The sequence below is a fragment of the Bemisia tabaci genome, chromosome 8, assembly GCF_918797505.1.
Source record: "Bemisia tabaci chromosome 8, PGI_BMITA_v3".
Taxonomy (NCBI): domain Eukaryota; kingdom Metazoa; phylum Arthropoda; class Insecta; order Hemiptera; family Aleyrodidae; genus Bemisia; species Bemisia tabaci.
The window spans coordinates 28,344,313-28,364,908 of NC_092800.1; the positions used below are offsets into that span (position 1 = coordinate 28,344,313).

Genomic DNA, 20,596 nt, shown 5'->3' on the forward strand with positions numbered 1-20,596 from the left:
TCACACGGGATTCCACGGTAGTGGAAACGTGGGTTTTGGTAATATTATTGATGAGCACAATAGCATAGCCATGCTCATAATAGTTTGTCTGCGCCCACAGTAATATTACGGTGAACGCGGTCATAGTACCGTGCTCATCGTTACAAGAATCAAAATCCACGGTTCTACTACCGTGGAATCCTGTGTGACATTACTACCGTTGTAACGGTAGAATAACTGTGTTTTTTTTTTCTCGAACAGTCAATATTTTCATGATCCTTAAGATCATGAAAATATTGACGCTAATTCTGAAGTGATGTGCATCTGATCGAAGCTTCTCTTTTATTCATTTTTTTATTTATTTATTTTGACGGTATCATTACTTCTACATCAAGAACGTATGCTCCTGAGTTTACGTAATGTGAATGAAAGTTGTTTCAAATTCGAGGTATTTGTAAATTGCTCGACAACTGATCAATCAAAACTTCTAGTCAATCAGATTACCTCTCTACATACAATGTTTATTTTCTTTTTATTTTAAGACGAGATCATGTTTCATTCACCATTGTGTTAGCATGACAGCCATTTTTTCCACAATTTCGGCACTTCATCTTGGTGCCCGATCCGTTTACCTCGTCAAAGTTACTTTTATTGCATCAATTTTATTGCATCTAATATACTCCTGCCTCTGAATTTAATTTTGTCTGATTCCATTTCATCATGTTTATATCTTGTTTGCTAAACTGTCAGAGAATCTCCAGGAATAAAAAGAAACGACAAAATATGTTGATTACAGCATAAACTGCAATTGTTACATTTCATTTGATAAACAACTCCATTTAAACCATTTTTAGAACGTTTTGCATAAATATTTTTTAGTGTAGCTAATTTTAGTCGGAAAACTGGCAACATTCGGGACTGTTATGATGTCGAGCCATGAGTAATTAGCATGAGAATTACGTCAGAGCGCAAGTCTAGAAAGCAAAACTGTGCAAAGAGAGACGCGCTTGCCTGTCACTGAAGTGTGGGATGGTAAGACTTTTAACACAAAAACAGGTGCTGATGCAAAGATCGAATCCGCCGGAAGTGGACTGGCGGGTCACTAAACCATGAACGAATTTTGACTTGCGAATACATTTATCCAAAGTTAAATGAAGCGCAGAATACGATGCGCACATTCAAAACGCGAAAAAGTAACACAGAAACCGAGAAATTTGTAGTTCAAAAAATGCAACTTTTTCGTAGATTTAAAACACCCCGGTTTTGCGCCGAGCTGAATGATGTCATCCGGCACCAATCAGAAGCGAGCGCGGGTTTCTGCGGCTCTTTTCAAATGTCTTTCTACTCCTCATATATGAAAACAATAGGAAATTCTGAACTATATCTTCAGAATCAAAGAATCAAATTTCATTCACGTTATCTGTCGTAAACAAGCGACGATTCCACATTGAAATACAGTTTATTTTTACGAGCGTGAGTGGAAAATTAGAGGAGATGGCTAAGTCATGCTTAATCATTTTGATAAAGAACTAAACTACCCATCGTATTTTAAACTATTTGTGAATTTACCCTCAACGATGAATAAATATATTCTCAAAATTTCAAGTTCCTGTGCGTGTTGCTATGATTTCCGTTTATAAACTGCGCAACTTTTGGAAATGTATCTCTGAATCGATGAACTTGCATCAGTGCAACTAATACTCACTGGCGGCATGAGTTGAGATCGATATGGCCATTATCTTTGTTGACCTCTATCAGCTCCTTCGTGTAGAAAGAGGAAGCGTCTAAATAGCCACTGGCAGCGTTGATGAGGTTGTGTTGATCTGCAAAAAAAAAAATGAAAAAATTATCAGTTGGAATTGTTAATTGAAAATGGTGATGGAATTGTCATCAACATGTTACTAAATTGCTGACAACTAAGGAGGCTTAGAGAGACCACTTACTTGTGGCACTTATATGAATGGTGAAAAACTTCACTAGCCTAACCTTAGTTAATAATTTTAAAATTTCCTGCAGTGCGGAGGTGTAATTTCAAGAATCAGAAGTTGGCCTTGTTAATTTGACGTTTCGCTGCTTTTTGACCGGTGTACAAATTTTCCCATCGAGATAATGGAAGGTAATATGAGTTAAAACTGATTGGTATTTTGATTATTATTTGGAAAAATACTATCTGAATTCTGTGAAAAAGTCCATTTTATTAGCTTTTATTTAAACACGCAGATTAAATTGTCTAACGTCTCAGAATTAAACATAATATGTGTACAGAAATTGAAATATTATGTATCAGAGCAACTCCTTTTCATTAATAAATTTCAACCTGCATTCATCACAAGATATGCATCCAGAAATTAAAAAGTATGAAGCAAGGATCTGAAACTTTGATGATGCGTTCAAATCCCTGATTACAAGAAAACTAACACGCTCCTTCAATGGTTATGCATTGGTTTGTAGCTATTTATTTGGATGCATCTTAACGAACTTTGGCGTGTGCGAGATTGTATCTTCTGCAATTGAAGGCGATCTGAAAATTTATCACGCTTCGTCGCCAGATGAATGATTTCCGATAGGCAGTAATTTATTTCTTCTCTTCGTTGTCACGCTTGTTTTATAAAATATATCACGTAAATAAATGTCATTAAGATTTTTCGTATTCTAAACTATTAACTGCGGTAACATTCTCCTCATTTCTCTCCTCTGTGATGTGATATGTTACGCATACAAAGCCTTTTACGAGTCGTTTTTTCTCTCTTTTTTGTCTTCTTAAGACCAACTAACTTTTTGCAGCATTCGTGGGGAAGCCGGAAAGGTACCTTTTCAATAAGGGTATGGGTGGGGGGGGGGGACAGGGACACCTCACCAAAGGGATCACTGAGAGGGAGGGAACTCTACTAGCTTCAGAAGAAGACCCAGTGAATATTTTTACCTTAAAGGTGATTCTAAGGAGGCCCTTTCCGGATATTCTGAAAAGTTGGGTCCTTTTAGGAGGGAGTTTGAGCAATTCTCGCCGAGACATTGACCCCATTGCAATTTCTGAGATGAAAAATATGTCACGCACTTAGATAGCAAATGATGCCTGAAAATTCTTGAGAGAAGCTAAGTAGATTCCTGAGGGGGGGGGGAGCCTTCCCCTGATTCCACCCATTTCTCTAACCAAAATAACCTCATATCTTTCCCAAAACTCCTGACTGTCTTGCAATCTAATGAATGGTCCCCTGGACAAGGTACGGAGTTGAGCATTCTGATGCATGTTTCCTGACCAAAATTTCTTGCAGAATACGATCTGCTCAACGAATGTTACTGAAAATAACTCCTGACAAGGATATTAAATGTTTCTTGACGCGTAAATTCAAACCTACCGCTCATGAAAACACAGTGGTCTACATGGGTCAAATCGCACACTAAACTTTACAATGGCAAGCTCTAAGATATGAAAATCTGGCAACCGCAGAATTAACGCTGTGGCTCAGCTATAGCAAATTGTTCACACTTTGTACGATAAAGGGTGAGAAAGGAAGAACGTTCGATTGAGAAGTCTGCCAAAACTGTTGTTAGGCGCGATTTGACTCACGTAGAGAATTCAGTTGCTTGTGACCGCGGGCAATTCAAAATTCCCGCGACCAATGGAAAATAAAAACATTAATATCTTAGTCAGGAGTTGATTCCAGTAATTTTAAATGCAAGAATCGTGTTCTACGTGAAATTCTCATCATGATTATATCTCAGAATGCTTAGATTGTACCTTGTCTAGTGATCCATTTCAATCCTAACCCTCATACACCGCACGCCTCCTCTGAATAAAAAGTATGGTACCATTTACTCTGAGTCTACTTGATTTTTGAAACAGTGATCCTATTGAGTGAAAATAACCAGAATTATAGTATTATTTACCAGAAATCAAGTAACTCTTACCAGAATATGGTAAATGCTACCATAGAGTCGGTGTTTATTAACATACTCGTATCACTGTGTCAGATTATTGTAAAATCTACCATATTTTTTTTTTCAGTGAGAGTGTTCCGCCTCGGTTCGTCTACTATCACCTTGTTCCTTGAAGATGCTTGCCTCAATGGCAAGAACCCGTGTAGTGAACCAGAACAAATAACTTAGTGGCGTGGCGTGCTTTGAAATATACCGATAGATCTGTCATTGAAACGTATGCAAAAGGATCGATAAACAGGGTGTTCGAAACGAACACCTTAATATTCGGTTCTTCACCATTGCTCCTAATGGGGAAATATCGATGATCGATCATTCACGCCTCGCCATTGAAGAATATCGTAATGGGCAAGGCACTCAGTGCGGTGCAGTCTCTGTACGTGGTCGAAGTTTCCGTATTATGCGACCCGGCGCGCGGCGGCACCACCTGTCGAGTAGTGAAACCGGTTGGAACTCTGTGGGCAGTTACCGATGGACTGTGCACTCCGGAGCTGTCTGCACTCTCTACTTTGGAGATGCATTATTTTGCAGATCTACCGTTAACAAGATAGGAATTGGTTTGCATCATTCCAAAGCTATACAGTTAACTAGAGAGGAATTGTTATTTTACACATCCATTCTTTGCGTTTGGAATAACGTTCCGAAAACTCTCTCTTTCGTTATATTTAAATTGGACTACGAGAGTAAATTGGAATACATTTTGCAATTAGGAATTAAAATTTCTGGCTCATCTTTAAACACACTTACGTGCATAGGGAAATTAATGGTACATACGTTGTTGCTAAACTGACCCTGAAAGTGTAGTTTCTGATTGCAAAAAATGGCTCAATGGGACAGTTGCGCTGGTCACAGAATCGTGTTTTGATGCTTGATTCTCGTAGATCAGACAAAAATATTAGGATGCGTACAAATGGCCACTTTCTACGTTCAATATTAACCGAGATATTGCGCTTTAAAGAACTCGATTTTTTATGTCATCCACCACGGTAGTGACACACTTGGTTTCTTCCACCTTCATTTCATCAGTCAGAGAGACACACATGTGCACTAATTACTCAACGTGAGACTTGGATGAAAACAAGGTGAAAGAAACCAAGGGTGTCACTACCGTAGTTGATGACGTAAAGAACCCGACTTTTTAAAGGGCGATATCTCGGTTAATGTTGAACGTAGAAAGTTGCTGTTTGGACAGATCTTATTATTTTGAGCTGATTTACAGGAAGCGAGCATCAAAACGCGATTCTATGACCAGCGCAACTGACCCATTAAGAAGGGTAACCCTGGTAAAAATTGCCAGTAGAATCTGTGTTCCAAAATACCATAGACCTACGGCCGGCTGTAAGATTTCCAATAGCTTCTATAGCCGGCTACACAATTTCTTATAGCCTTTTATAGCCGATGGCGACTAAGCAACACCCAGGCGATAAAGTGTATGCTAAACGTTACTAATTACGGATGCTAGGACTTAGTGAGTTTTTCGAATACTGCTCTCTTTTTGGGCCGTTGTATCTTGATTTATTTTGCGAGGAAAGCTCCGTACTTTTGATGGATGCCTGCCATTACTAATATATTAGAGCGCCTTCAGTTTCGTATGATACTGTGCAATACCTCTGGTGTGAAATAGTTGCTTCAAGCGCCGTGGCAGGCGGGCAGCTAGCGCGAAACACGCATTGGCGCCTACAAACCTAACAGGGATACTTCACGCGTTGGCGTTGCGCAATGCGTGAAGTATCCCTGTTAGGTTTGTAGGCGCCAGTGCGTCGCCGCTCCGCTTTTGTGTTAGGCTCTAATATTTAATCTGTGGCGGAGTCAGCGTTATTCAACTCATGATTTTGAAATGTTTGCACATCCTGTATGGATTAGTCTCATTTTAATTGATGAAAAAAAAATGTATTAAAGGAAAATATAATGTGTGTTTTGTAAATATCAAGGTGGTTCCGTATCAAACTTAATGATTTCCAAAGCACACGAATTTCTACACAATTTCTTATAGCCTTTTATAATCGATGGCGAAAAAGCAACAGCCAGGCGATAAAGTGTAAAGCCCGGCGACAGGAACTATAGCCCGGCTGCATAATTTTTTAATCACTTCGTATAGCCCGGCCGTATGATTTTCTCCGCATTCTACAGCCAGCTATATGATTTTCTGTAGCCTTCTTTGGCCGGCTGTAAGAATTCCTATGGTATTTTGAAACGCAGCTATTATCGCCAATTTGTACCAGGGAAGTGGTCGTTGGTTTTCCAGTAATGGATTATTTTGTCAATAAAATGCTGACAAAATCTAAAATGGAGTTACGGCGTATTTGCTGAGGATGGCAGTTATAGGTACTCCATGTGAACTAGTCATGTCAGCCGAATTCCATTGAAAACAATGGACCACTAGACAAGATACGAATTTAGGCATTCTGTTACATGTTCACTAGTCAGCATTTCACGCAGAGCATGATTCGCATGACGAAAATTACTTAAACCAACTCCTAACGAAGATATTAACGTTTTTATTTCATATTGGTTACAAGGAATTTGAACTGCCTGCTCAAAAGAAACTCAAAGCTCTACGTGAATCAAATCGCGCACTACAACGGTTTTCAGTAAGCTTCTCAGTCGAGCAATGTTCATGTCCCACCATGTGTTATTCAAACTATAAGCAATTTGCTATAGCTGAGCCAAAGCGTCAAGACTGAGGTTGCCAGATTTGTATATCGCAGAGACTGCCGTGATAATGTTTAGCGCACGATGTGAATCACGTAGAGCATTGAGCTTTAATGAGCGGGTGGTTTGAATTCACGCATCAGGAATCATTAAATACCTTTGTAAGGAGTTGATCTTGCGGTAATTTTTGTTGTGTGCATCGTGTTTTACGTGAAATTTTGGTTGAGAAACATGTATCAGAATGCTGAAATTTGTACCTTGTCTAGTGGTCCATTCAATCACTCATTGAATCTATGTTTGTGTCGATTTGACTCTTGAACCGGTGTATTACTGACTGTGTTTACTCACGCGTTTGGTTTCGGCGGACGAGGTCGCTCTGGAGGAGCTTGGCCCAGAGCCCGGCGAGGCTGCTCAGGTGGATCGGGTGGGCGGGCGTCGGGGCGGTTCGCTCGGCGAGCGACGCGACTCCGCGCGCGAACTCCTCGCCGTCGGGCGCCCCGTCGTCGTAGAAAGCATCTGAAACAGAAGAAAAAACACTCCGGTCAGCGAACGTCGTAAAACAATAGACCTAGTCGAGCGGGAACCCGGGACTTTCACCCGACCCGGAGAATGGACCGGGATTTCGGCGCCGGTAATGATAATGAACTTGGGTGGCGCTCATCGCCGATTCCAGCCGGGGGAAAGGAACTACAAGAGAGAATTCCGATCGTAGAAACTAGAATTAGTGCATAAATTGCAGGTTATCGAAAACATTCGGCGTTTTGCCAAATCCATATGCAAATACTGCCGTGTTGCATGCACGGAGAAAAAAACTTCATGCATGGGACCCGAAGTCAACTTCGGGTTTGTTTGGGTCATATAGATCTCTGAATTATTCGGATCTCGCATCTGAAAACTGGAGGTCCAACTGCAAAAGTTCGGGTCAGACATCTGAAGTGCTTAGGTATGTACCGGATACTTCAGATGTGTGACCCGAACTTCGGCAGTTGGTCCTCAAGTTTTCGGATGCGAGATCCGAAAACTTCAGAGATCCATATGACCTCAACTTCGGGTCCCATGCACGAAGTTTTTTTCTCCGTGTGAGGGAAAACGCCGTATGAACCTCCAGGCGTTGCCAAATTTCTTTGAGATAATCACAAATTATCGGGAAAATTTGCAAATATTTTTCTGATAATTTTTCAGATAATTTTGGTCGCAATTTCACCTAAAGCGCCTGAAAATGTCAAAGAAAAATTATCTTAACGTTGCGCGAAAATAAACGTATTATTGAAGGAAATTTGGCAACTCCCGAGTGTTCATACGGCTTTCTTCCGTAGTACGGCGGGAAATTGGAGACGGGGAAAGGAACTACAAGAGGGAATTCCGATCGTAGAAACTAGAATTAGTGCATAAATTGTAGGTTTTCGAAAACATTCGGCATTTTGTCAAATTCTCACGTGAATATTGCAATTTTCGCAGTGGCGCACAGTGGGTTAAGGCAATCGAAGAGGTCGGACGTGAAGTTTTTGACTAAAACTGCAAATTTTGATGTTTATTCCGTCACGTTTTCAACTTTAAGGAGAGCTTCTGGAAGAAATTTTCACAAGAAGACCAATCGAACCATTTTTAGATTATTGATTGAGTCACAAGAGCCCGCGGAAGCAGGCCTTGGAGGGCACCACGCACCAACGCACCCGCTGGAGATTGGGCCGCTTAGCAGTCAGGGAGCGTAGCCCCTAGTGATATTATATAATTTTCTCATAAACGTATCCAAATCTTCGTAGATGACTACATAACTAAATCAACATTCGTCTTTAGAGAACATAATAACACCAACCATAAATATTCTGTTGAAGAGTTGATTTTCAAGCTCCTCATCCTGAATATCATTCTAAGACGGATCAGTAAGTAAATGCTTTCATTTAAATGTTTGCCAGTCCATTCTGAAATCCTCGGCCCATCAATTCCAAGTTTCGATCGTTTCTTTTGGATTGAGAGATAAGACCAATATCATAATCCTACAGATTTTCCTCATCTAGTGTATACAAAAAAGGATGAAGCGAGTACACCTTTTGAATATCAATACGGAATATCTGAGCTCATCACGTCAAAGCCGGCACTCGTGCTGCCGTGCTAAGGAAGAACGCCGTATGAACATTCGAGAGTTGCCAAGTTTCCTTTGATAAAACGTTCATTTTTAAGGAAAAATATTCATATTTTTCCTTGAAATTTTCAGGAACTTTAGATCAAAATACGAACAAAATTCTCTGAAAAATTGGAGGGAAAATATTCATAAGTTTACCAGGGAATTCATGTTTTATCAAAGACGATTTGGCAACGCCTGAAGGTTCATACGGCGTTCTTCCTTAGCACGGCAGCATGAGCTCAATTGCGGTCTTTAACGTCACCGGTTGCGCATTCACCTCCATCTCCTTCCTTGTCCCTGTATATACTTACCAATGCTGCCGTGATAGCGAAAAGACATGCTGGAATGAGCCTCGAGACACATAAAAGCATGTGCTAACCATGGCTCATATAGAAATGCGATTACTGCTCTCTTCGCTATTACGGCAGAATGGCTAGCCCAGTATTATAGCTATTTATAGGAGCTCGAAGCTAAAGAGCAAATATTGTTGGTTATCCAGTGTTGCCAGAGTTTTTCTTGAGCCTCAACGTTTTTCATTTAAATGAAGCGTGAAGGGACAGCGTTAAGCAGAAAGGAACCAAGCTACGTCAGTTATTGCCAAATTCAATCGGGCAATTTAGTTGTTTAAAAGTGCCGAGCACCACCGGCGTTCTTTTTTCTACCCGCGCGTTAAAGTCTCTTGCGTCGTCTCGTCTATACACAACTGATAAGGCAATACCATTGTGCGCATTGCCTGTTGACGACTTTGTTACACTACAACGATATGTTTTTGCTTTTTGTTTACTGCTCTGCTTTTCCGTGCGCGTAAGTATTTCAATTAACGAAAGTAACTTTTAAATTGTAGAGAAATTAGCAGTGCAGGGTCTCTAAAATACATCGTCTCTGGATTTTCGGCCTACGACAGATCCATTCTTTCGATGATCCTCCCTAACAAAGGACTTTGTGAGTTACTAATTTCTGCATGAAAATTGTCAACAGCGGAGGCCTGCTTCAGTAAACGGACTGAATTATTGTGCGTCACCTCTTTTGATCATAATCATTTGACAAATCTGCGGCTTACGTGAGGTGACTGATGATTTGCAAATCACACCGCAGTGAGGAGTTAGTTGGGACCCAGGAGCCCTGTTAACACTAAACAACCGAATTTAATCATGCTTCGTGAGCTCTCCACAAATCACTGCCCCTATAATAAGAGTCAGCATAAAACTCATAACAACCATAGGGACTGTGTCCTCAACCCTTTCCTTTAAATAACCCCACCGAACAGAGCATTTAAATTGTAGGAGCTGTCATGGTGAGAATTATTGGGAAATATACCGTGAGAATTAGAATTGTGACTGAAATAATGAAAATTGGTGGCTATTATTTTTGTAAAACAACACATAAGTGAGCTTACTCGTGGAATTCAGCATGAGCATTTTTAAAAATAAAGGAACATGGAATAATCCAGACAAATAGTTGATTTAACCACACTTCTTGCGGACACGACCATACCTCTAGCTAGTGCAGCCATACTTCTGGCTGGCAGCAAAATAAGCCTGGAATATAGTCGTAATCATCATAATTATTTTCGGTGAAAGCTTGAGTTACATAGTGTTTAGTGGTCTACTTCCCGTTTCAACCAAACTTTTGTGTAGTTGTTTCCACCTTTCCCCTTTTTTTCCTGGCGGCAAAATCAGCTTTGAATACGGTTGACATTATCATAATAAAACTCCGTGAATGCTTGGGTTACTTTTTTCGTGTTCCACCTTCCATTTGAACCGAACTTTTGTGTTATTTCTTTGTGCTATTTCCACGAGAAGTACAAGGCTTAAAAGCTGCAAAGCAAGGACTAAAATGATACTGAACGATCTGTTTGTCACACTTTCGATCAGGTTATATTCGACAGAAGCTTTTGCGTGGAAAGTTGCATGCATAATCCAAAAGACGGCAGGGCAGGGTCATGCAAAGTACACCGATTAAAAGTTTCAATGGCCATTTGTCGGGTGTTACGTCATGGATAATACCTCTGTGCTAAGGAAGAACGCCGTATGAGCCTTCCGACAGTGCCCAATTTCCTTTGATAAAATATGAATTTTCAAGACAATCTGTGAATATTTTTCCTCCAATTTTTCAGGGATTTTCATTTATAATTAGATCAAATTATCTGAAAATTTGAAGACACAATATTCATAACTCTCTCCAAAATGTAATAATTAACCGCAGGCAATTTGGCAACTCTGGAATGTTCATACGGCGTTCTTCCTAAGGACGGCAGAATAGGGCATAGCTCGTGTTATCGGAACTGTGTCGTATGTACCTAATCCGACGGAGGTAAGTAGCCGATTGCAAGTATGTCCAGCCGGAGGAGAGACTGTGTCGTGAAGGACACAAGGAATAGGAGGAAGGAAAGCGCAAAGTTGACGGGGTGATAAAAATATCGTATTCGGAACAACTCGATCCGTGCCGGCCTGTTGCCGGCAGTCCGTAAAGTGCAGCTTTCTCGGTAACACTACCAGTTAGAGTTCAGATACTAAGAGTGCACAATGAGAAAAAGTAACTGACATTATGTGTTCATACGGGAACTAGGACATAAAGTAACCTAAATGTGCGGTTAAACTCCAGTAAAAATTCGCAATAGGAGCTGCGTTTCAAAATACCACAAGTGTTCTTATAGCCCCCTAAATTAAAATAATTTCCCTTCCACTTATACCACATCTCTCAGGGTGCCACTAGAGTCCCTTTATAAAGAGAGAGAGAGAGAGTAACGACAACGCGGCTCGTGGATGTCACGGGAATAAATATTACAAATATTGAACTTTTCCATAATCTTTGACCAACTCATTCCCGAATTCCTATATCCGTTCCTTTTATCATTCCGTTTGTTCCTTGTCGTGCTTCTAATGCCCCGGTCCATTCCACTTTATGATCTCCTCAATTGGTGAACATGTATTCTTTATTCTCGTTCATGACACTGCGGAGGCCTAAAATAAGGGAACCAATCAGAAATGGATCTGCACTGTCTTTACTCTCAGTATAAAGGGACTCAGGTGTCACAAAACGGGACGTGCTGAGGCATACCACTAGTGAGTGGATTATTCAAATGCAGAGATTCCCCCACCGCTGGTGAGGTCGCGTGGCGTTGTGATAGGTCGGCTAATTGAGTTAATTGTATCCTGCAAGCATGTAACTTTATGCACCCAGAGCAGCCTGCTGACACGCGAACGAATGAGGTTGATAACATTGGAGCCGATATTAATTAGTCAGGGCTGGCTCAACATCTGGACAGGTGTTGCTTCACGTCCATTCAGAGCGAGGCGTTTGCACTGCGGTCAAGGTTAGATTGGAGGAAAGTTGCAGATTTCAAAAGGAGAGGGTTTTGAAAGAAAAGCGGTTCCGGAAAAATCATCAAGAAAGAGATGCACGTAAAGTAACACACAGACCCGCTGTAATACACAGACACACACGACACAGATGGAAATAAAGAGAGGAAGGATTTAACATCTTACTTTAGATTTTTTTCGAGATCCAAAGAAAATAATTCCGTATGTTTTCTTCTGCTCAGTTTTACTTAAACTCCGTGACATTCTCATCAAAGAAAGAGAAAAACCCCTGACTTATATAAATGACTTTAGATCCAACCCATCATTGAGGGAAGCCATGAAAAAAGTTTAAATCAGAATTTTCAAATTTTTCCAAGCATTTTCCCACGGAGACTATTAAATTGAGCACTTATCATAACTCTTTTTTACTGATATTATGAAAACCTGTAAGGTCGCGTGATACCTTTGTAGAAATTCTGAAACTTCAAGATCATGCTCAGTTCTGGAATCTATGAAAGAAACCTAGGATCGCTTCGATATTTGGACCGCGTTAAACAGAAAGGAACCAAGCCACATCAGCTATTGCCAAATTTAACAGGGAAATTTGATTTTTTACAAGAGAACGTTTGTGCGGATTCCTTTGAAAATTTTAAGGAATTTGCTTTGTATTATTGAGAAAATTCATTGAAATTTTTACAAAATCCGCTCAACCGTTTTCATGTAAAAAATTAAATTGCCCGATTAAATTTGGCAATAGCTGATGTGGCTTAGTTCCTTTCTGTTTAACTCGGTCCATTTCAGATAGGATGTTACCCGAGCTCCAAAAATAGGAGGTAGCAATATCTTCCAGCTTGTTATACCCACACGATATCCCACACCTTTCATCTTCCAATAGATTCGCACAGTATACTCGCTTTCTTAAGACAGCGCCTCCTAAAAATTGAATAATTGTCTTGACACTGAATAGAAAACTTATGAGCACGATTGTTCACGCTCAGCAATTGTTAATTAGGGCCACGCAGATTTTTACGAGTGGCGGCTGAATTCATCGCTGAAAAGTGCCTGGTAACTGTTATAAAAAGCTATCCTCGGGTCAATTAGTGGGCAGTTGTATTGGCATACGCCGCTGGATTTTTTCTTGCACTTGGGTCGTCAAGGTCACCGGCGACAAGACTCGGATCCAACGAAAACAGTTTGAAGGACGATTGCGAAACGGCAGCAACCGGAGACCTAGAAACCCATTTTCGATTTTAAAAATTTAACGGTGTTTTTTTCAACTTTACGCGAGCGCAACGGTCGATATATCCCTGCATCCGCCGGATCGTCCGCGTCATAACGAGTTTTGACAACTTCGCCGACTGCAGCGCCAAGATTGGATACACGCGCTTATTTATTTGATGATTGTTGGCATATCGTACAGACACTTTACGAGTAAGTCAAGGATTATTTATTTAAATATTATGTCCTTACAGAATCCTCCGGTGACCCCCTCCCCCTCCCCCTCCCCTTCCCCTTCCCCCTTCAAGGTGCGGAAGAGGGGGGGATTCTAATCAATGTGCCCCTTTTTTTGTGAGCATGTTACTTGGAGTTTGGAGGACAAATTGGACCACGTTTAGCAGAAAAGAACTGAGCCTCATCAGCCATTACCGAAATTGACCGTGAAATTCAATTTTTTACAAGGGAACGCTTGTGCGGATTCCTTTGGAAATTTTTAGGAGTTGGCTTCGCACTGTGTAAAAAATTAACTAGAATTTGCACCACACAACCATTTCCGTGTAAAAAATTAAATTTGCCCAATTAAATTTGGCAATTGTTTTTTAGTTTTTTATTGGGTCAAATAAAAACCACAATAGGTGCAATGTATAAAAGAGGCGTATCAATATTGTTAACCGTTATGTCAAAATCTGCCTTCAAAGAGAGCAATACTGAAATTAAATGAGACATCAAGGTTTGGCCATACTGCCATGCTAAAGAAGAATGCCGTATGAACATTCGAGAGTTGCCAAATTTCTCTGGACAAGACACGTATTTTTGAGGAAAGTTGAGCATATTTTTCGCTAAAATTGTCAGATAGTTTAGATGAAATTGCGGACAAATTGTCTGAAAAATAAAAGGAAAATATTAGCAACTTTCCCAATTAATTCGTATTTAATCTAAGCAAATTTGGCAACGCCTGAGGGTTCATACGGCGTTCTACCTTATCACGGCAGTATAGAAAGAGGGTGTTGGCGGAATTGAAACAATTTTAGACGCGGCTTGGCAACTTGTGTCTGGAGTCTGACGTCTGGAGATGCAGAGATGAAGAGATGAGGAGACGAAGTATGCGACAGCATAAAAAAGTTCAGACCTTGACACAATTACAATTAAGAATTTAAGAGCGATTACTCGCGAATATGATCCAAGTCATGCTGCCGTCAGATCACGATGTTGCCGCAAGGTCATAAAATCCCTCTTTGACAAAACTTCAAACCCCGTAAAGATCAATCATCTTTCCTCAAAATCAACGGTTATGCAATACTCATAAACATTTGGGACGATTGCATCTTTACTGATCATAAATTGTGCCTTCGTTTTAAGTTAAATCCACCTCTTGCATACCAGAGTACGACGCCTCTTTAAAAATTTTGGCCAAAATTTGTCGGTCCATTATCTTGTAATCTGAAACAGTTCGATTGCCGACTGATAATGGGAAAGATATAAATCACCAAGTTGTGAAGCCATGTCGTGATGGTCAGTGAATTAGTAACTTGTAACTGTATGTCTGAGAGATTTTGATGCCGCCAAAGACAGCAAGTGCAGATCAACTGTATAGGTGATTGACTGTTTTATAAAATTTAACTGCAGAATTTTTCGGTGAGTGAGAATACGTCTTTGAAAGATGAGATAATTAACACAGTCTTGGCAAAAAGGACCCAAATAACGATTTAAATAACCAAGACATAATAAGATTTTTTCTGTCATGTGCAAAATTATCCTAAAACACATAATGCACAGATTGTAAATTTTAGAGCAAAACTTCTCAGAGAGATAGAGAATCTCGTATCTAGAACCAAAGCAATCACGATACATTTTGCATTCATACTCGAATTTAAAAATTTGTAGATTTTCAATTGTATGTAAAACATTGTTTCATTTACATTTTTTGTGGATCTATTTATAGTAACTTATGTTTCCTTTCTTTATTTTTAGATGTAGCAATAAAAAATTGAAAAATGGCACCTCTTCTTTAGTTAGTACGCTGCACAATTCCAAAGTGCACTAAAACTTGACAAAATTACAACGCACGCATTACGAACAAAATTGTTTTTTTTAAAAATTAATAATTAAATTTTGAAGTAAAATATATACATTTTAAGTGTCCATTGATTCCTTATTTTAATAAAACCTCCATTTGCTCGGGTCAAAATTTGTATATTGAAGCCAAGTTTCCTTTCCGACTAATTATGTAAAATATTTTGGGATAATGTTTTTGGTCTTGGTTTATAATTGTCACCGTTTCCGGTGGTATATCAGTGCTCTTCACTACCTTTGTAGAAACTGTTTTTTCTCCTAGAATTTGGCAACATTATTCCACGTGTCCGGGATTTTCTGCGAGCTCTCGCCCACAAATTCTTTACACGATGTCACGCAGCATATGAATATTAATGCGATGATGCACCGGAAAGTGAGAAAGTGTCTTTAGACTGCCGTGCTGAGGAAAAACGCAGTATGAACCTGCAGACGTTGCCAAATTCCCTTCGACTAATCACAAATTTTCGGGAAATTTTACAAATCTTTTTCGCCCAGTTTCACTGAGTATTTTGTTCCTAATTTTATATTAAGTATCTGAAAATTTCAAGGAAAAATGTACGAAACTTTTCTCAGAAGTTGATTTTTCCGAGAGGAAATTTGGCAACTCTCGGATGTTCATACGGCGTTCTTCCTTAGCACGGCAGTAGAGGCTGGCGTCACCGGTCAAACAGTGTTGACGCGCTCAATATACCTAGAAGAAACGCCTAAGGCAAGAGGAACTGAGGGAGGTGCCTAAAACCGACGGAAGCTTTTACACCCACGATTATTCAAAACTTGCGCGAAATCGTCGAAAAAGGGGATTTTCCCACGATAACTAGAACGTTCGGTTTGTAAAACAGTCACCGAACCCGTGTACATCGAACGTTTTCTAGGCTCAAAACCTTTAATCGCACTCCTGCCAAAAATTATGTAATACTCGTCGGTTTTAAATTAAGCTAATTCTCAGAGACTTAAACGCATCTTCAGCAAAGTAAGCGCGGCAATTTTTGCCCTCATCTTGAAGAGGGCACTACAAATGGGTCAGTTGCGCTAATCGTGTTTCAATGGTTGATTCCTGTAGATTAGCAAAAAATAAGAAGATCTGTCTAAATTGCAACTCTCTACGTCAGTGGTGTGGCGTGCTTTGCGATACATAGATTGATCTGCCATTTAAACCAATAGAAAAGGATCGATAGGCTGGGTGTTCGCAACGAACACCTTACTAATCGATTTTTTACCATAGCTTAAAATGAAGAAATATCGATGATCGACCATTCACGCCTCGCCATTGCTTACGTTCAATATTATCCGAGATATCGCCCTTTGGAAAGTCGAGTTTTTGACGTCATCCACCACGGTCATGACACCCTTCGCTTTTCCACCTGACTTTCATCCGAATTCACGTTGGACAACTACTGCAAATATGCGTCACACCGACAAATGAAAGCAAGGTGGAAGAAACCGAGGGTGTCACTAACGCGGTGGATGACGTAAAAACTCAACTTTTCAAAGGGCGATATCTCGATTAATATTGCACGTAAAAAGATGCTATTTGTATAGATCTCATTAATTTTAGCTAATCTACAAGAATCAAGCATCAAAACACGATTCTATGCCCAACGCAACTGACCCATCGGCAAGGGTTTTTACACAATAACTCGCCGAAAATTGCAAGGGAAAAGCCGAGAGACTTAAACGCGCGTTTAGCAAAGCGAGCGACCTATATTTACCTATATTAAGCTATTGAATTTAACCCCATTTATCGACTCTCGCTAGACAGGACGTGCGCTGAGCAGGCGGGTGTATTTGATGCTTCAAAAACCGAATTTTAGAATTCATTGCACGTTGGCCGGGGCCATCGGTGATCAGACTGACGGATGCGCGTGGTCACCGATGTAATCGATGAGTAATTGGTAATCACCCGATTGTTTTCGGGTCGCCGATGGCGGCTCTTGCAACACAACGGTGGCAGGGTTCAATGCTGAACAATCGTTGACGTGACGGATAAACAGCAGCCAATGCCTCCTCACACGATAATTACCTATTTTTACAAGGATAACGCCACGTAATATATAGAATTTGTTGCGGTGAGCGCAAAAGGTTGATACCGAATTAATTGAAGGATTCACCGTGTTCTAACGATGAAGGATAAGAGTTTAATGTTTTGAAGAATGGGGGATCTCATTTGATCAAATGCCTCACGACCTTGTTGAGAATCAGAAGTCACGAGGTTCAACTAAAAATGCAATTCTTAGATATTAGCATTTCAGTGTTTCTGAAAACGGCTGCAAGGTGACGATGAAAACAAATATGGATGATGAGAAAGCAAAGAATAAAAAACAAAAAATTTCAAAGCTTCTCAGAATCATAAATGGCTTCATAATGGCTTCATTATCTTTACGAAGGATGTCGATCGATATATAGCGCGTACAATTTTACCTCATAACTCATATTTTATATGATTCATGTTTTTTTCAATTCCATTTCCTACGTTCCCTAAGAAAAGCATCTCTGGATTCTTTTTTAACAAAATTATTCCTTGCGCTCTTTTTCGTGAAAATGATAAAAAGCCAATATTCCGAAATATCAATATCTGTAAGCAGGGTCGGGTCGTACAGTTTCACTTTTGATACCAACCGTATAGAAATAATGATTTTAAGTCCAATAATATCCGCAGTTTAAAATAGCATTATTCGGTATGTAACCCATTAGTAAACAAAAAAAGGATCGAATAAATTATTTCAGGGTAAGCTTGCACATTTACATTAATTTCAGTAGGATGCACTAAGCCAAAAAGTTGTCTTTCAACTGCGATTATTCGCAGATTTTAAATTTAATTATTGACTACAAGGGTCGTTTGTTTCCAACAATTTCACCGAAGAATTTATTGTAATCCTGTCATAAAATGTGAACAGTTTTTTAGAAGCCTTTAATCTCCACTGACCGTCTAAATTTTTCAACTTGTTTTGATTGGCTCACTACAGGTATACCACCTGGGGCTGAACGCAGGGCCAACAACTGTGTGCACTTTTTTAAACCTGTCGCTGTCAAAAGCGCAGCCAGTTTGAGAGGAATTTCGCATGTAAATCGTGGATAAGCACAGCACAATCTTAAGATATTTAATGAAGAATTAAAACAAATCAAAGAGGTCAAAAGATTTCTGCACGATTTCCTATGAGGGATGAAAAAATTTACAGAACGCCATGATTTTGTTTTCAAAAGAAAAAAAATCTTAATTGGAAATAAATTGTTAAATTTAACCATCAAAATACAATTTTTTGACTTGCGCAACTGTCTCGTAGACCATTCACTGGAAAAAATCACATCGGATCTAGAGTCCAGATTCTTAAAAACATCGACAAGAAAAAATACTCTTGATTCAATCAGAGTTAAGCTTAAATCAAGAACCAAGCCTCTTAATCTGAGCTGATTTCCTTTTGATTTAAGCTTAAATCTGATTGAATCAAGAGTCCTTTTTCTTGTCAATGTTTTCAAGAGTCTGGACTCTAGATCCAATGAGTTTTTTCTTCCAGTGCGTTATTATTCAACAGTTCGGTTCAGAAGTGACTCTTGTCACCGCCACATCATTAAATTCATGATAAAAATCCTCACAATTTGTCAGCAATGTAGCGTACAAACACGGCGCTGGGCCGCACCCGTATCATTGCAACCACGGCTGGCGTATTGTCCGTAGAATTGGGAGAACCAACCATAAAATCTGCTGACGATATTCCCCGACGCGTGAAGAATGAGCTATTTTGTCGCACTGTCAACAGAAGAACGTAAACTACTCCCCCGATGAGCCCTCAAAAGCACGGAAACGGGTGCATGACAGAGCTCATCTCGAAACGCGGTGAAACTTTTGTGAGCGACGATTTGTCAGCTGTGTCTTCGTCTTCGACCGGCGGCGAAAACCGCAGCCGTTCAAACACTTGCCGGTGACAATAAATAGTAAACTCACCTGTGACGGTCATTAGGTGGTTAACTGGGCGAGAAAATCTAATTTGTTCTAAAAAAAAAAAAAAAAAAAAAAAAAAAAAAAAAAAAACCACAGTCCCCCACCCGACGCATTTTGTTTTCGAGTTCTTAGTGATCGTCGAGCTAAGGTGCACTTCTAAAATTTTTAGTGCTTCCAGGAGCGGGGAACTTAATGGGAGGCCATTCAATTAATAGTGCAGAAAAAATTATCTGAGTTGTTCTGTCCCTCCAAGTCTCCAAGAAATTACGCGAAATGGGTGATTTGTAGGTGTCTGTTTTGATGGATTTGATGGATAAAGAGAAACCGCTGAGTAGAATGAGCGTAACCCTGGTAAAAATTGACAGTAGAATCTGTGTTCCAAAATATCATAGACCTACAGCCGGCTGTAAGATTTCCAATAGCTTCTATAGCCGGCTACACAATTTCTCATAGCCTTTTATAGCCGATGGCGACTAAGCAACAGCCAGGCGATAAAGTGTATGCTAAACGTTACTAATTACGGATGCTAGGACAGTGAGTTTTTGGAATACTGCTCTCTTTTCGGGCCGTAGTATCTTGATTTATTTTGCGAGGAAAGCTCCGTACTTTTCATGGATGCCTGCCATTACTAATATATTAGAGCGCCTTCAGTTTCGTATGATGCTGTCCAATACCTCTGGTGTGAAATAGTTGCTTCAAGCGCCGTGGCGCGGCGGCGGGCAGCCAGCGCGAAGCACGCATTGGCGCCTACAAACCTAACTGGGATACTTCACGCGTTGCGCAATGCGTGAAGTATCCCTGTTAGGTTTGTAGGCGCCAGTGCGTAGCCGCTCCGCTTTGTGTTAGGCTCTAATATTAATCTGGCGGAGTCAGCGTTATTCAACTCATGATTTTGAAATGTTTACACATCCTGTATGGATTATTCTCATTTTAATTGATGAAAAAAAATATGTATTAAAGGAAAATATAATGAGTGTTTTGTAAATATTAAGGTGGTTCCGTATCAAACTTAATGATTTCCAAAGCACACGAATTTCTACACAAATTCTTATAGCCTTTTATAATCGATGGCGAAAAAGCAACAGCCAGGCGATAAAGTGTAAAGCCCGACGATAGGAACTATAGCCCGGCTGCATAATTTTTTATCGCTTCGTATAGCCCGGCCGTATGATTTTCTCCGCATTCTACAGCCAGCTATATGATTTTCTGTAGCCTTCTTTAGCCGGCTATAAGAATTCCTATGGTATTTTGAAACGCAGCTCTTATCGCCAATTTTTACCAGGGAAGCGTGATATCCTCATTTTTAAATCGAATAATTATTGGAGGAGTTATGCAGGGTGATCTGCACTAATCTGATTTAATCGGCTAATGTGT

At 40.0% G+C, this 20,596-nt stretch overlaps 1 protein-coding gene across 1 annotated transcript in view; it reads right to left on the bottom strand.

The window, feature by feature from the left end:
* The window catches only part of LOC109033968 (peroxidasin homolog), a 97,949-nt gene that overhangs the window by 29,198 nt on the left and 48,155 nt on the right, over nucleotides 1-20,596 (bottom strand). The window contains exons 4-5 of the mRNA XM_019046855.2: nucleotides 6,916-7,083; nucleotides 1,685-1,802 (exon numbers count right to left, since the gene is read on the bottom strand). Of these exons, the coding sequence (XP_018902400.2) occupies nucleotides 1,685-1,802; nucleotides 6,916-7,083 (286 nt within the window). The remainder of the gene's footprint in view (nucleotides 1-1,684; nucleotides 1,803-6,915; nucleotides 7,084-20,596) is intronic.